Source organism: Muntiacus reevesi, chromosome 3, assembly GCF_963930625.1.
Source record: "Muntiacus reevesi chromosome 3, mMunRee1.1, whole genome shotgun sequence".
Taxonomy (NCBI): domain Eukaryota; kingdom Metazoa; phylum Chordata; class Mammalia; order Artiodactyla; family Cervidae; genus Muntiacus; species Muntiacus reevesi.
The window spans coordinates 2,354,942-2,370,489 of record NC_089251.1 but is presented as its reverse complement, the minus strand read 5'-3'; the positions used below and the strand labels follow the sequence as shown (position 1 = coordinate 2,370,489).

The 15,548-nt window shown below is 64.3% G+C and overlaps 1 protein-coding gene across 1 annotated transcript; it reads right to left on the bottom strand.

The window, feature by feature from the left end:
* Positions 1–2,332: 2,332 nt before the first annotated feature.
* MYMK (myomaker, myoblast fusion factor) lies at positions 2,333–9,749 on the bottom strand. Its single transcript, XM_065928137.1, has 5 exons — positions 9,615–9,749; positions 5,969–6,083; positions 5,601–5,749; positions 3,035–3,151; positions 2,333–2,482 (listed from the first exon to the last, which is right to left on the bottom strand). Exons 1-5 carry the CDS (start codon positions 9,747–9,749, stop codon positions 2,333–2,335), a joined length of 666 nt encoding a protein of 221 aa, XP_065784209.1.
* Between the last annotated feature and the right edge of the window lie 5,799 nt (positions 9,750–15,548).

The window sequence follows — 15,548 nt, the reverse complement described above, 5'->3', positions numbered from 1 at the left end:
GGAGTGAAGGCCATCCCACTTCGTCCTTGTCAGTTGTGGGGTGTTGGGGGGGCTGCCTCTCTTCACCTTCCTGGGCACTCCCCTCTGACCCTTGGGTGGACCCCTCCAGCCCACAAGATGCCTAAGTGATCCTTCAAGCCAGAGGAAGATGCCTCTGGGATGTCTGGCAAGACCCTGGGCACCGCCACCAACTCGGTGATCTGTGCCCAAGACATGAGGGCCAGCTGCTGCCTCCCCGGCCGTCAGGGTCCTCATCTGCAAAGTGAGCTCAAGACCCGCCCCTGGGACCTTCCGAGGGGGTCTCTGCGGGGGCCAGCGGTGCTCGGGAGGGGCGCAGTCAGGCCTGGAGCCCGAGAGGCAGACGGGGCTGAGGCCTGGAGCGCGCCTCCTAATTGTCCGTGACTTACAGACTTGGCCAGGCTCCCAGACGGCCTCATAAATCAGGGCAGCCGCAGTGAGCAGCCTGTGGGTGCAGCCCCTACGCGCCTGGCAGGCCTCTGCCTCCTCCCTGCTCGGGAGCAGGCTGCGGCCTCCAACTTTCCACGCACTGCACTGCCGCGGGGCTGGGAGCTGGGGTACGCTCGCTGGGAGGGCCTGGGGGGGCTGGGAGGGAGGTGATGGGTTGGGGGATGGTCAGGGGGCGGCGGGAGGTGGTGGGCAGGGGCCGGCCACCTTGCAGATTTATGGAGTGATGCCGCCCGGCTCCCCTGCACCCGCGCGGCTCGCAGAGTCAGTCCTTTGCCTTACCAGCTGGCGCTGAGCCGTGCGTCTCCCCCCGTGGAACTGGGAGGCCAGAGGGGCAGACCTGAGGTCCGCAGTGTGCGCGCGTGTCTGTGTGTGCACACCTGTGCTCACACCCCACAGCAAGGCCCGAGGCCGATCAAGGCGTCACCTGCCCGCCCCTGGGCCGGGGCCCCCCTGTGTTCTGTGCCCTCTCGTGGGGACGCGTCCGGGTCACGGCCCAGGAGCTGTGATGAGCGAGCTCTCGCCCCACGAGGCGTGGCGAGGACCCTGAGCGTGGGCGGGCCGCTCTGCCACTAGCGGACTGTGGAGACAGAAAGGGTGGGGCCAGGGCCGGGCTGCGGGTGTCCAGGCCCCCAGGATGCGGGACCCTGGGGCCAGTCAAGGGGGCCCACAGACACACGGGGGCAGGCTGCAGGGGCCGCCCGGCCCAGCTGTCTCCCTGAAGCGTGGCCGGGGTGACTTCAGGACACACCAGGGGCCGCCCCACGTGGTGGGCACGGACGTGGGCAGCTGCACGTCTGGAAACACAAACAGGCCCCAGACAGGTGTAGGTAACTTCCTGCCTGACGAGTGTGCCCGGATCATTCGGGAAGCTGGGAGCCTCGGCTTTGTGAGGTGATGTCTGGGCGGCCGGCTCCCGCCCCCACGACCGGGCGGTGCCGGCGGGCCCTGGACGGGAGCGGGCTGACCTCTGCACATGGCAGTGAGCTGTGCCCCATGGGGCCAGCCTGGGGACCCGGCGGCCTCGCTTGGGGTTCTGGGTCCCGGCCCACCCTGGGTGGGCTCTCAAAGGCCCGGAAGGCGCTCCAAAGTGAGGTGCCCGGAGTGGTGCCAGGCCCCAGGGACAGTGGGCTGAGGTCATCCCTGCCGTCTCGAGCTTGGGGCCCGAAGAACCCCATGGACAGAGGAGCCCGGCAGGCTACAGTCCATGGGGTCGCGGGGTCAGACATGACTGAATGACTTTCGTACTATAATCTTAACCCTACATCACTTTCCAACCTTCTCTCCCCGTCAAAGTAGGATACCTCTGGGCCTTGAACTTGCCATCTACTCAGACTTGCTTCAAGGACTGGATGAAATGAGGAGGGTGGACAGGACGGGCAGATGGCTTGACTCAGGGGCCTGGCGGGAAGGGCAGCAAGGGACAGGCAGGCCTGGCTGGCCCTGGCGCGCTGAGCCGGAGGGCACAGGTCAGGAGTGGGCAGACCGGTTGCCAAGAGAAAACAGGTGGCGGGTGACGTGGGGGGCGCACGGCTGGGGACGGCGGGCAGGGCCCCTTGTGGCTGGGACTGGGTGAAGAGAGAAGGGGGAGGGGTGGGCAGACGCTGGCTCCGGGGCTCTGCAGACACTCCCATCTGCCAGGACCTTGACTTAGCAGAAGGGAGAAAGTTCTTTTCTTCCCAGCGTGCCGCATAGCACCCAGTACAAACCTAAGAAGTGGATTCTCAGGAAGCGCCTGGCCTGTGCTTCCCGAAGCCCTGGGGAGGCCTCAGGCTCCGAGGAGGGACGCTCCCCCGGGTCAGGCAGGACAGGCGCTCCCGGCAGGCGGGGGACGCGGCAGAGCGGGGCTCGGAGCCAGGGTGCGCGGTCAGACGCAGGCACAGCAGAGGGTGGAGCAGTCCAGCTTGGCGGGGGGCCCTGCGCTCCCGGCCTTCTTGTTGACCTTGGGCAGCAGCAGGGTGAAGCACATGGCCAGCGCGCAGTGGTAGAAGCTGTGCACGTAGGTGTAGTCCCAGTCCTGCGGGGGCGAGCCGGACCAGTCTGCGCCTCGGCCCGCCCCGAGGCCTGTCTTCCTCCACCCGTCCCCGCCTGCCCTGGGCCTCGGCTCTGGGCCTGCTGAGCCCGGGCACCTGCCGGCGTCAGCGGGCCCCTCCCCAACCGCCCAGCTGGCCAAGTGTCCCCTCCACGAGGCTTCCTGACACTGTCCAGCCCGCGCTGGTCCCGCCCTCCACGCCGAGACCACGAAGGTCTGTGCTGACTCGCTGGGGCTTTGCCGGTGGGGCGGGGCTCCTCCCTCCCTCCCCATGCCGTCCCCCCCCGCCCCCCAGGAGGGGCTCCTGTCCCGGCCCCTTCAGGGCTGTGCACCCACCAAAGGCAAGCTCTCTGCGCCGCCCCCCACCCCGGGGATGCTGGTGGTGCCGGGGAAGGGCCAGGCCGTGCCTGAACGGGGGTGCTGGTGTCAGCAGGAGTGGGGTGCTGCTGGAGCTTCCCGGAGGGGTGCGGCCCCATCCAGCCTCAGGCCAAGCAGGGCCTCTGTGGGGGGCTCCTTCCCCGCCCCTTCCCAGGGTACCTCGAAGAAGAAGCGCAGCATGAGGGCCAGGGCCCCGAAGCAGAGGCCGGGGCCTATCTGCTGGGTGTACACGCTCTTGTCCGGAAACAGTCGTTTTGTCTCCTTCATCTGCGGCAGCTGTGGGGACGGCGGCCAGAGGGAGGGTCTCAGGCCCCAGGCACGGCTCGCGCGCCCGGGCACCCCGGGGGGAGCGGGGACAGGGCTCGGGGAGGGGCCCAGGCGCGTCGGACTCCATGGCTGCAGGACGCGCGGGAGGCCCCCCTGGGTGGGCCGACTGGGGCTGCCCTCGGCCTCGGACCCCCTGCCCCGTCTGCCTCTTGGAGGCAGAAACTTGCCCCTTGCAAGTTTCCAGCCAGACGGGAGCCCCAGGGGACCAGTCACGCGGTGTTCCCCAGCCAAGGGGTGTTGGCGGTGTGGGACCTGCCCTCCAGCGTGGGAGGCGTGTGGCCGACCCCGCGAGACCTCTAGCCACCTTCAGAGTGGACCGACTCGTCGTAGCATTTCTTAGACAAACCTGCCCGGCGCGTGAGAGGGCCGTGCCTCAGCCGGGCTGCCCAGAGTGAGACTCCAGTGGGAATTAGAAACACGGGTTCACGTTCGCTAGACAGACGGAGACGGTGCAGGTCCGCGCCCCGAGAGCCCGAACCGCAAGTGCTACAGACGGCAGGGCGTTTCGGGTTCCAGCAAGGGAACCTGCCGTCACGCGCGCTCTGGGTGGTGGACCCCGTGTGCACTCCCCCTGCAGCGGCCCACAGAGAGACTGTCAGTAGCTTCCTGCTGGGTCTGGCCCAGTTTTGCCACTAAGTAAATCCCGCACCAATATCCGGTGTCCAGTTTTCTGGACTTCTCCATCACTGGTGAGGACTCAGGGCCTGTAAAGTCGCGGGTAGTGTATGGGCACAGCTGGACAGCATGACTCTGGGCGCAGGGTCCCGGGGACCCGGGAGGCCGCCTTCAGCTGGTCCAGCACCTTTGGACTCGAGGCCCCTGCCCCAGGGGAGCCTGGCCCGGCCCCTCCCCCAGCCCTGGTCACCCCCTCTCTGCACTTCCTCTGCCTGACCGTTGCTCAAGAAGGGACGAGCCTCCGGGAGAAAAATGCACCCTCATTCCAGGAAACAACTGCCCTGGAAAAGCCAAAATAAACTCCACATTCAATGGTCTAGAAAACACAATTTGAGCCCCAGATGGAGGGAGGCAGGCAGCCCTGGGTTCCCGTGGGCCTTCACGGGGACACTGGCAAGGGACTGCTCTCCTGGCTAATTAGAATTCAGCCCAGAGCCAGACGGGTCAAGATTCTGCGGGAGGGACAACCCTTCAGGGCGGAACAAGGAGCCTTTATCCCACTTCCTGCCAGGGAGGGAGTGAGTTATCAGTGATGGGAGCTCTCTGTGTTTACGCATTCCAGAATGTTAATTAACGCGGCCCTTCCTCGGGTCCAGACAAGTCAGACCCCAGCGCGCTTCCTCCCCCGGCCTCTCTGACGGCCTCCTGGGTCAGCTCGGGGCCAGCTTGGCTTCCCCAAGATGTGAGGAGTCACAGCCTGGCCTCGCTTGTCCTGCCGTGACTTCTTGTTAAGTCGCTGACCTCCCAGCCTTGCTTTCTTCACTACCCAAATGGCAAACTAAATCCTCTGCTCTCTGGCACAGAGAGGAGGGGGGAGCTTTGGAAAGCTCACCCCCAGGACTTCATTTTCCCTCCCCAGACTGCACAGTGGATCGGTGGGAACCTTCTCACCTCCTGCCCCATCCCACCTCTTTCCCAGGCCTTCGTTCTGGTCCCCTCAGGGTGCAGTTCCTTAACCCTGCACTGGGGGCCCAGAAGTGCCCTGGGTCTACTCTGCCCAGCATCCGTCTTTCACTTGGACTAGTTTGAGTGGGTTTCGGTCCTTGCAGCCAGGAGGGCCTTGGGGTGGGGGAAGCCTGGGGACCATATGTAAAAGGCCTTGTGAGTGCTAGATCCCTGCGTGCCCAGCGAAGGGCCATTGGTGTTAGAAACTCTGGCTCAGGCCACTTGCATGCTCACGAGTGATTCCGTCTTCCTGTCGACCTCACACTGCATCCTCCTTCTTCATCTGAACCAGGCTCAAGGCTCACCCCCTCCAGGAAGTCTTCCCAGATTAACCCAGGCCACTTCCACTTGATACTGCACCTCTAAACCGGCCATTCTCTTCAATAATAATAATAATAACAATGACTATAATAGCAGCTCCTATTTGTTGAGCATATTAGAAGCCAGGTTCTGTGCCAGTCCTTGAGATGCATTATCTCAGTTAATCTTTGAACCAACCCCTATGAGGTAGGGACTGAACTGTAATGCCCATGTTACAGATATGGAAAATGAGGCAGAGAGGTTAAGTAACTTGGGCCAGATCCAGAGCTGGTGAGTGCAGACATAATACACACTGGGTCTGCAAGGCGGGCGCAGCGGACGGTCACTTTCTGTGCGTTAGCTGAGGCCCTGTGTCCTGCCTGCCAACCCATGAGATGGGAAGTGGGTTGAGACCCCGGGAGGGAGGAATCTCCGCCAGGGGAGGCGGCCCACGTGTTGAGGCTCACACGGTACGTACCCACTTGGCCGCGATGATGAGGATGGCCGAGCCGATGGGGCCAGAGTAGACGCCGTAGCCCCAGCGGTCGTGGTAGATCCGCACGGCGATGGTCAGGACCCCGAACATCACAAGAGTCGACCGCTTGGGCTCATCGAAGTCGGCCAGCGCTGCGGGGGAGAGAGCGGGGCAGGGTGACGGGCCTCTTCTGGACGCACAGTTTTAAAAGGTTACAAAAAAAGGGAGTCGAGGCATTGGTGCCCTGCACGTGACTTCTCACAGGTGAGCCGAGGGCCGGGCCGTCAGCGGGCTGGCCCGGGTGGGCAGCGGGCAGTGGGGCATCCTGACCCCACGCGCAGGGCCGGGGGCTACGGGGGGCGGCCACTCACCCATCAGCGAGACCCACATGCTGAGGGCCGTCCCGTAGACGCTGAAGTACTCCAGGACGTCGTGACGCAGGAAACAGAGGACTGACAGGCCGGGCCCGGTGCAGGCGTGGTGGAGCTGCGGGAGCCACAGACGGAGGCTCAGCGGGGAGGCGAGCGCGCCGGGGCCCCAGGCCCTGCGAGCCGGCGCCTCGGGCAGAACACTGAACGGCCCAGTGTCCGTCTCCCCATCCACTGTCCCATAGGGTCCCCCGAAGCCCCACTGAGGTGGAGACCCTCCCACGTGATCTACACGTCCCCTCAGCATCTGCTCAGCCGAGGCCAGAGCCTTTTCCCTGGGGCACCAGTCTGCTCTGCCCCGGCCAGTGTTGGGGGGCCTCCTCTCCCGCAAGTGACCCCTCTGACCACCGAGGCTATGGAGCCCTGGGGGCTGGCGAAGATGCAGGCGCGGCCCCGGCCTGTGAGACGCCTTGCCAGCAGGTCGGAGTGGAGGGTGGAGAGCTGCTTTCCTGAGAGGCTCCCGGGCTGGTCTCAGGGTGCTGCCGGGAGGGAACCCATTTTGAGAACCGCCGGCTGGCAGCTCTCAAGTTCTGTCCGAAGTGAGGGCAGATGACGGAGACCCCCCCACCCCACACCCACCCTGGGGCAGGTGCTGGACTCAGCATCCTCGTCTCGGCCCCCGCCCCGACTCCCACGGCCGTCTCTCAGCATCGACTTTGAAAGCAGTCTGAAAGCAAAGTGCCAGTATTCTCAAAGCTGCCCACTTATTTCTGGACAGCTCTCTCCTTTGGCATACACATTTCATCATTTTCAGCAATATTTAATTACGTGATGTAATTATTTTGACAAGCTCAAGGGCATAAACAGGCTTGGGGACCAGCACAACGGACCCTTGGTTAACGCGTCTCAGCAGGATGCAGAGGCGTGCGGGAGAGCAGTCCACGTCTGGAGACGCCGGGGGTGCTGTGGTGGGGGTGGGGTGTGGTTGGGGGGAGCCCTGGGTCTCCCGGTGTGTGGAGCCCAGGTGAGGTCAGCTCAGAGCTTCCACTGGTTGCAGCTTTATGTGACCTAGAGCTGCGGGGCGCCGAGGCGGCATTAACAGAGATATAGTGTCCAGGGCAGGGGAGGAGAGGGTGCTGCTCCTTCCTGTCCGGTCAGACCTGCGTAGAGGACCGTGCTGGGCTTTGGGTGAAGAGACACAGGGAAAGAAAAGGCTGAAGGGGAGGAACCAGGTGGTGGGTGTGACTGTTTGGTGCAGGAATGAGAAGGAGCTTCAGGTGGGGCCTGATCAAGGTGCTCAGCCCTCCAGGATAGAGGAAGAACACTTGCTCCCCCGCACGGCTCTGGCAGGTGGGACCGGACTCTATGAGTGGCTCGGGTCCCCTTCTCCCCAGCCCCACCCGAGTCCCCTGGGCCGCCGTCTCTTCTGTATTCAGTACATCCGTAATAGCCCAGATCACTGTGTAGGCCGTAAGACCTCATCGCTGTGAAATTCTGGGTGCTGTCTGTGCTTCCCTCCCGTCTGCCTTGTCCCAGCCGTGACCCCAGCTCGCAGTGGAGCGGGCTTGCCCTCGGCCAGCGGCTTGCCTGCGAACGTGGGGTCAGGGAGGTGGGTTTTGGAGCGGTTTGGCGGAGAGCTGGCCCAGGACGGGCCCTGACGCCCAGGCCCTTGGTTCACTGCTGCGGGACAGGTGGGGCACGCGACCTTCGGGGAGGGACCAGGTGCCAAGGAGCAGGGGACGCGGCAGGGGGCACTCGGCCTCTGCGTCTGCCAGGACCTGGCTCCGTGCGGCACCGGCGGGGTGGGGGTGGGGCGTGCGGCTGGGGGCCTGGCAGGAAACGACCGGCCTCTGGAGGCCGACCTGGCGGGTCCTGGCTGTGAGCTCAGAGGGGTGACTGACGGCCCCTGGGGCCAGGGTGGGGGCTTCTGTCAACTGGAGGTCAGAGCCCCTGCTCCACGGTGGCATGGGCCGGGAGTTCCATGTGACTGAGCACACAGCGCCGTGTCTAGCCGCTGTCACGCCTTCTGGTCGGGACACAGAAGATGCCACGTGGGAGGCAGAAGTGGGGATGGTGTCGGCTGTACACCAGCAGAAAATTCCAAGGGGACTGATGGTGCCTGCAGGGTCTCCTGGGAAAGAGGCTGAGCGAGTCTTTGTGGCCAGAGGACATTTGTCACCGGAGGCAGCTGGCCCTGTCCCTCTGGTGGGGTGGGGCAGGCCGGGCGGGCCTCTGAGGCTGCCGCGGAGGCAGCTGCAGGGTCAGCTCACCCCGGCAGGGAGGGGGAGCCCCAGCGGTGACCGTGGTTTTCTGGGCTGGGTCTCCCGTGGGGTCTTGGAGGATGAGACCTCGGCTTCTCTCCCCGGCCGCAGGCCCTCGTCCCCGCAAGGAAGCCCCCTGCCTGCCTGGCCCCAGTCTCCCACCTGCCGGGCAGACCTCCTGGCCCTCACCCAAGCTGGGGTCCTGAGCAGAGGTGGGGGGGAGGGAAGTGGCTGTGGACAAGATGCCGTGAACGAGCGGGGCCGGGCTGCTGCTGGGGAAGCGAGCTGCCCGGGGCAGGGGGCAGGCCATCTCTTGCACGGAGCTCGGGTCACTCACCTCCCCCTGAGCGTACCACCCCAGGGAGCTGGGCTTCAGTCAAGGCTGGGACTGATGGAGTATGGTGGGGAGACACAGTGGGGCCACTCGGGGGGTCCCCTGGGGAGGGTGGAGGAAGGAGCTTCAGAGGGTCAGGGGTACGGAGGCAGGAGGGCACTAGGACATAGACAGATGATGGATGGATGGTCAGGTAGGTAGAGAGGTGGCTGGTTACATACATGTAAAGATGATCGATCACAGAGAGGGCACATAGGCAGGGAGCTGGACAGACAGCTCGACAGAAGCTAGAGGGATGGATCCACGGAGCCAGAGAGACGCGTGGAGGCTGAGGGGGAGCGAGGCCAGGGAGGGAGAGACCCAGACATTCAGAAAGAGAGTCAATTCCACGGGCGTACAGCTCCAGAAATCAAGAGGGAACCAGACACAGACCGAGAAACAAGAGAAGGCAGCCCCAGAGGGAGACAGACCCCCGGGGAGGTGGGGGCGGGGGCAGGGAGGGGAGCTGAGAGCCAGCCAGAAGTATAAATAGAGCGGGAAGGACCCAGGGAGACGCGCAGGCCCCACGAAGGAGGGACCGCGTACGTGAGCAGGCCGTCCTGAGCCGAGGCCAGCTGCAGCATCCTGGAGGAAGATTCCTTGGCTCCTCACGCTCCCGGGGCCCTGCTAGCCCCGCTGCGGGGCCCGGGGTACCAGGGGGCGGGGGTAGGGAGCTGGAGCCAGGAGCCGCCTGGAGAGGGGCGGTTTTCCAGTGACAAGAGAAGGGGAACCTCCAGGGGGCCAGGCCTGGACCTACTGTCCCTGGACCCTGTGGGCTTGGTCTCACTCACACCAACCCCAGAGGGCCTCTTGGCCCAGACGGGAAAACGGGTCCAGGGAGGCGAAGGCATCCCCCAGCCCTCTCCCCTGGGCTCTTTCTTTCACCAGACCCCCATCACTTTTCCTCATCCCCCAACATGGGAAAGTGGTGAAAAGGCAGCCCCCATCCTCTGTCCCTGGGAAGGTGCTCTGGGCGGGTGGGGGGGGGGTCCCCTCCCCAGACCCCCAGACTTACCACCAGAAAGAACGTGGTGAAGAGGTAGACCATGGCCTCCATGTGGAACCGCCTCTTGGCGGCGATGCTGACCGTGGGGAGGAAGGCCAGGCTGCTGATTGTGGGCAGGAGCAGCTTGGCCATGAGCGTCCCCATGGGCTGGGGAGGAGAGGCGGGGTGCAGGCCGCCGGGGTCCCCAGGGCAGGCAGAAGAGAAGGACGGGGCCTGCTCCTTCCAGTGGGGGCCCCCGGTGGCAGCTGCGGTTTAAATGCCCTGAAGGAGGCAGGGATGTGAGCGCACATGTCGAGAAGCTCACGGGGAGGGTCCAACAGCTGACGGACCATGTGATCAGCACTTGTCTCTGATTTTTTTTTGGGATCGGTCAGAGTTGTTGATTCAGGGAGACCATACTTCTCGGAGGCAGCAGCACTGGAGAAAAGTCCCCCGTGAACACAGTCCCCGACATCCAGCCACTTTCCATCCTGGCCCCTCCCTGGGGCGCTGGGGAGCCCAGAATGAGAAAGAACAGACGCTGTTGCTTGAGTCACGAGTCCACAGGTGGGGGGCGAGAGGTGGGAGAAACCAAGGGTTAGCCAGTTCCTCTGGAGAAGGAAACGGCAGCCCTCTCCAGCACTCCTGCCTGGGAAATCCCACGGACAGAGGAACCTGGAGGGCTGCAGTCCACGGGATTGCAAGAACTGGACATGGCTTAGCGGCCAAACCACACCACCAATCACCGCAAGGGCCTTGTAGATAAGTCTAACGTTTTACCAGCCCGCATCCACGTCTAATTCACCTGTTCTCGCCCAGACAGGTTTCCTTGGTAACTAGGTGAATGAAACTGTTCCTGTCTGCTTGGTTACATTGATTCAAGCCTGCAGTGCACAGACCAGGAACTGCTCTATCAGGGTCACCGAGGCAGGACTGACGCCAGCCCTCTCAGCGTTCCTATGCCTTCGGGAGATAGTCTTTGCTTTTTGAAGAGGACTGGGGGGAACTGCCTGGCAGAGGGCCCCCATCCTCTGGCCAAGTTACCTCTTCGTAACTCTGTGTGAGTTACCCAGGCTGACTCTCTCCCGGGAAGGACCGCTGGATTGATTTATTTGTTGTCAGCAAAAGGACAGCTTTTGTTAAACATTTTGTGCTTCATCATGGTGTAAGGGCGTCACCTGCAGCAAAACGCACAGATTCATAACGTGCGGTCTGGAGGGACTTGCCGAGTGCCCCTGCACTCCGGTGCGGTCCTTTGCGTCCCCAGCAGAGGCAGCCTCTGTTCTGGCTCCTGCGGACACCTGTCTCGGCCTGCATAAACGGACGCATGCCGGGTGCGTTCTTTCACGGCCCCAGAATGCCCCTGGGAGTCACCCATGCATGGCACATGGCTTGTTCCTGTGGTCGCTGGGTGGCTACTCCGGATTTTGTTCTCCTGGGAATTGGAATTTGGAGAATGGGAGAGGCAGGCGGGGGACGAGGCTGAGGGGTGCCCACGCTCGGCAGTCGGTGCCCCAAGCAGAGGCTGCCGGCTTGTTCCCGGCCCTCGGGGTGCACTTGATCCTCCTTTCCTCCCTCCTGGGGGCTCCCTCACACCTTTGCAGAAAGCTCTCTGCTTTGTCATGCGCCGGCTGGAGCCCGTTTCTGCTGCCTGCAATGAGAAGTCCTACTTGGGACATGTGGTCACCTCTTCTTCTGCTCAAGTGCCTTCTTCCTAGGTACCCACACTCTCAGCGTGAAGTCCAAGGTCTCCAGGAGAACCCGGGGCCATCCCTGCCCAGCCGTCTCCCCTCAGCAACCGCAGCCACCCTTGTGTGCCCAGAACTTCCTCCTGGCCTCCCCGCCTCCCCGGAAAGAGCACACGTCCTCCACCTCTGAGTCTGTGGGGAAGGCTTGCCACCCGGCACAGGTAAGCTGAGGTGCTCTGCGCTGGGCCCGGCACGCTGCTCCCTCCCATCCAAGCATCCACGCCTCTGTGCGGAGCGGCTCGGGTCGTGTGCCCGGGGCTCGGTTGGCCAGCTCCCCACCCCAGCCCCGGGCGGAGCCTGGCACGTGGTGGGTGGTCAGCAGACACTGACTGGATGAATGACTTTGTGAAAAGAATGAATCAAAGTCGGGAGAGGCGGGTGGCAGTGCGCTTCAGTCTGGCACTTAGGAGCCCCGTGCCACTCCAAATGGGAAAACCAGGTCCTACCGTGCATGCGTGCGTGCGTGCGGCTCTGGGTTAGAGGCAGGCGACTCCCGGCGAGCTGGTCACCACTTCTGCCCCCAGCTCCGGCCTCCAGGAGGAGCAGAAATCGCGCGGTGAGGACGTGGATTAGATGTCAGGTGCTAGGAGAGAGCTCTCTGGAGCCGCAACCCCCCACTCGGAAGCGGGAAAACATTCCACAGTTGGTTTTGTGCATGAGTGTGTGTGTGTGTTTTTGCAGTTGTTAACTCCAGGGCCAGGGCTGCGAGCTCGGGGAAGGGAAATAGAGAAGGGGGGAGGGGCCGGGGGCAGGGGATTGCACATGTGTTGTAGCGATTAAGGAGAAGGGGGCTGAGGAGGGGCTCGCCCTGAAGAAGAGAGACAGGTGGCCAGGCCGGGGTGAGGGGCTGGGGCGGAGGACCACCCCCACCCCCTCTGAGGAGGGGGGCGGAGCGCAGGGCCGAGGTCGGGGTCCCCTCTGAGACCTGATCGCCTGGAGACAGACCAGCTGGCCCGGGGGAAGGCGTCCTGCTCTGAACAGGACTGGAATGACCTCCTCTCTCACTGGTGCCAGGGACGTGATTGGCCTGGGGAGGTGGGATGGGGGGCAGAGGAAAAGAGTCAGGCTGGCTGCTCGGGGGTGGTACTGCCCCCGGAGGCACAGGGCAGCAAGCGGGGCTGGGAGCCCAGCTCAACCTGGGCAGGTCCGGAGCCAGCAGAGATGTCAGCTGGCACCCCGTCCTCCCCGCCGCCCAGGGCTCCGCCTGCCAGCTGGCCTGCAACACGCCCCCCACCACCCCGCCCTCACCTGCTGGCGCTGGGGTCAGCGCAGACCCCACAGGCAGCGGGCCTGGACCCTCCTGCCAGGGTGCCCGCACCCGGGGGCGGCCTCCGAGTTCACAGTGTGGCTCTCCATCCTGCCTGACCCCTGGCGACGGGGCGGGGAGCTCCCACATTTTCAGCCCCACAGCCCTGTGTATCTTGAAAACCATTTACGCACACAGACATTCATTCAGCGCTGGTGTGTGCCAAGCTCTCTTCCTATTTTGTCCCTCTGGGCTGTGTCAGCGGCTGGACGTCTCTCTCTCCCCATTTTACAGAGGAGAAGACTGAGGCTCGGGGGGGGAGGCTGGCATTGCTCCTAGCCAAGGCACCCCGCCCCCACCACAGGCAGCATGCCCCCTGTACCCAGCAGGTGGTGCTGGTCCCGGTGAGACCCAGCAGGGGCCGTTCCGGGTGGGGTGGGGGTCCGCCTGACCAGGCAGCCACAGCCTGGGGAGCGGGGAGGGGAAGCCGACCCGCCCTCCCCTCCCCTCGGCTTTTATAGAGGTGCTGAAATGCCCGGAATGCCACACGGCTCCCGTCTCCCGGACAGCTGCCTGTCTGCCCGGCTGGGCCTGCAGAGCAGGGCCAGCTGCTGCACTCGCGTCCTCCACGCTTTGAACCCCCAGCCTGGAGCTCTGGTCGCCCCCGGGCACAGCAGGCCTCGGCTCCGGGTGCAGGGGTCCCCCGAGGCGCCCCACTGCCCCGTCCCTGGTGGGAAGGGTCTGGGCACTGATGCTCCTGACCCCTTTGTTGGGGCCCCCAGGCTGGAGCACCAGCCCGGACCTCCACAACCGGCGCTGTGACAGCAGGCGTGCTGAGTTCGGCTAGTGGCCGGACGTGAGCAGCTCACGCGGCCCCCAGCTCCTCCACAACTGCCGGGTGAGCCAGGCAAGGTCTCTGCCCTCCTCGCTTCGGGGCCTTGCTGTGCCCTCTGGCCCCAGAGCCTCGGTCTCCTCACCGACACGAGGGACGCCCGTCGCTGTCCCACAGGGGCGCTGTGATCACGGGCAGGTGCGCTGGGCTCTGGGAGCGGCTGGCCCAGGAAGCGTGTCTGTTAATGAGAAGCAGCAAAGAGCCAACGTGGGTCATTGCAGGGGGACTCTCTTCTGAAAGGTGGGCCTCAGCTTCCACGCCTGGGGCCCTGGGGGCTGGGAGCAGGGCTGGACGGGGACACAGGCTTGTCGTCCCCTGCCCCGCACCCCCCACTGTGGCCGCGCATTGGGTCCGCCTCTCTGTGCAGAGTGGGGAGTGGGGCTGAGACGGGACGGGGCTCCTGGGCACCGGGCCTTCCTGGGGCCTCCTGCATACCCGGGCGGGCTGTGCAATCCAGGAGCCCCAGGACGCAGGTGCTGCCCGGCCCCGGGCCTGGTGGTGGGCTGTCCCCGGAGCTGCAGCGGCCAGCTCACTTCCCAGTCATGCCAGGGCCCCCCAGGGCCCCATCCTTCCTCCAGATCTGGGGACAAGGGCGCCTCTTTCTTGTGAGTTTTAAGAGTGAGGAGGCCTACACATAGAGTCCCCCGCTTGAACGTCAGGACTGGGCCTAATGGAAAACGCCAGTGCTGGGAAGGAGGGAGGAGGAGCGCTCTGTTTTGTGGTCCAGCCTGCTGACTCCCGGGACTTCCCTGGTGGCTCAGATGGTAAAGAATTCCCCGGCAAGGTGGGAGGCCCGGGTTCGATCCCTGGGTGGGGGCAGATCTCCTGGAGGAGGGCATGGTAACCGGCTCTAGTATTCTTGCTGGAGAATCCCCGTGGACAGAGGAGCCTGGCGGGATAGAGTCCACGGGTCGTGATGAGTCGGACACGACAGAGACACACACATGTGCACTGCTGACTCCAGTGGGCCGTGGAGGCGGGTCCTCCCGGAGGGAGGAAGACCCAAGGCAGAGAAAGCTGGGCCTGCCTGGGGCTGGGCAGGGAGCTCTGGGGGTGGCGTCGGCCGCTGGGGCCTCTGCTGGGGCTTGGTCCTCTTCGGGTCCCGTCCACCACTTCCAAACTGGCCACAGGGCCCTGGTGGCCCAGCCCCCATTGGGAAGAAGCGCTCTGCTGTCAGAAGGGGCCCAGGGTGCTCCAGGCTCTGGGTGGGCAGCAGGACGTGGCAGGAGAGGGTGGGGGTCATGGCCCTCCAGGCTGAGCTGGCGGGCCTTGGATGCCAGAGTTGAGGACCCCCTCGCAGGACCTCTGGCCCTGGTCCCTCACCTTCGGAGGGCCCAGCTCCCAGCGTGACCGTCTAACCACAAGGACCGCCAGGCTGGTCACCCCGGCGCACTCTGCCCCTCCCGCTCCCTGACCTGTCCCTTCCCTGCATGCTCCTCTCCTCCCGCCTTGCTTTCCCACGCTTCACCTCACCTTCCTGAAGAAATGTGCACGTTTTCCTGTTTCCAAGCTCTTCAGAAAGCCAGGTCTGGCAGAAAATCTCTAAAAAAACAGGTGTCCACAGCATCTCCAGCCAGGGCTGCCCAGAGAGTGGTGGGGACACCTCCCCCTCACCCCGAAGGACAGGGGCTGCCAGACAAATCCACGCTTCCACACGCCGAGCACTTCCTCTATGCTGGGGCTGGCAGGTGAGTCCCAGCCACGGGTCGGGAAGCCAGATCAAAGTGCTGGACTGCTGCCTGGTGGGCTTCCTGGAGGAGGTGTGCTCAGGAGACCATCTGGAGGGCCAAGCACATCCAGATGGGTGTGAACAAGGGCTCCAGGGAGGAGATGGCAGGAACCAAGGTGGGGGCCCCACGCCACTTCTTTCTGTGACACCCCAGGGAGCCCTGGGCGTTGTCAGGGCTGGGAAACAGCAACTCCGAGGGCCCCCGGGTGACTGAGCTGGGGCTCAGTGCAAAACGAGAAGCCCCTCATTCACCAACAGGTCAAAGCTTTCTCTTTCTTCCAGGGCTGCTTCCTCTTAATGTTGTGCTCCGCTGGGCCTGGGGAGGTTGTGGCGGGAACCCTTGCGACTC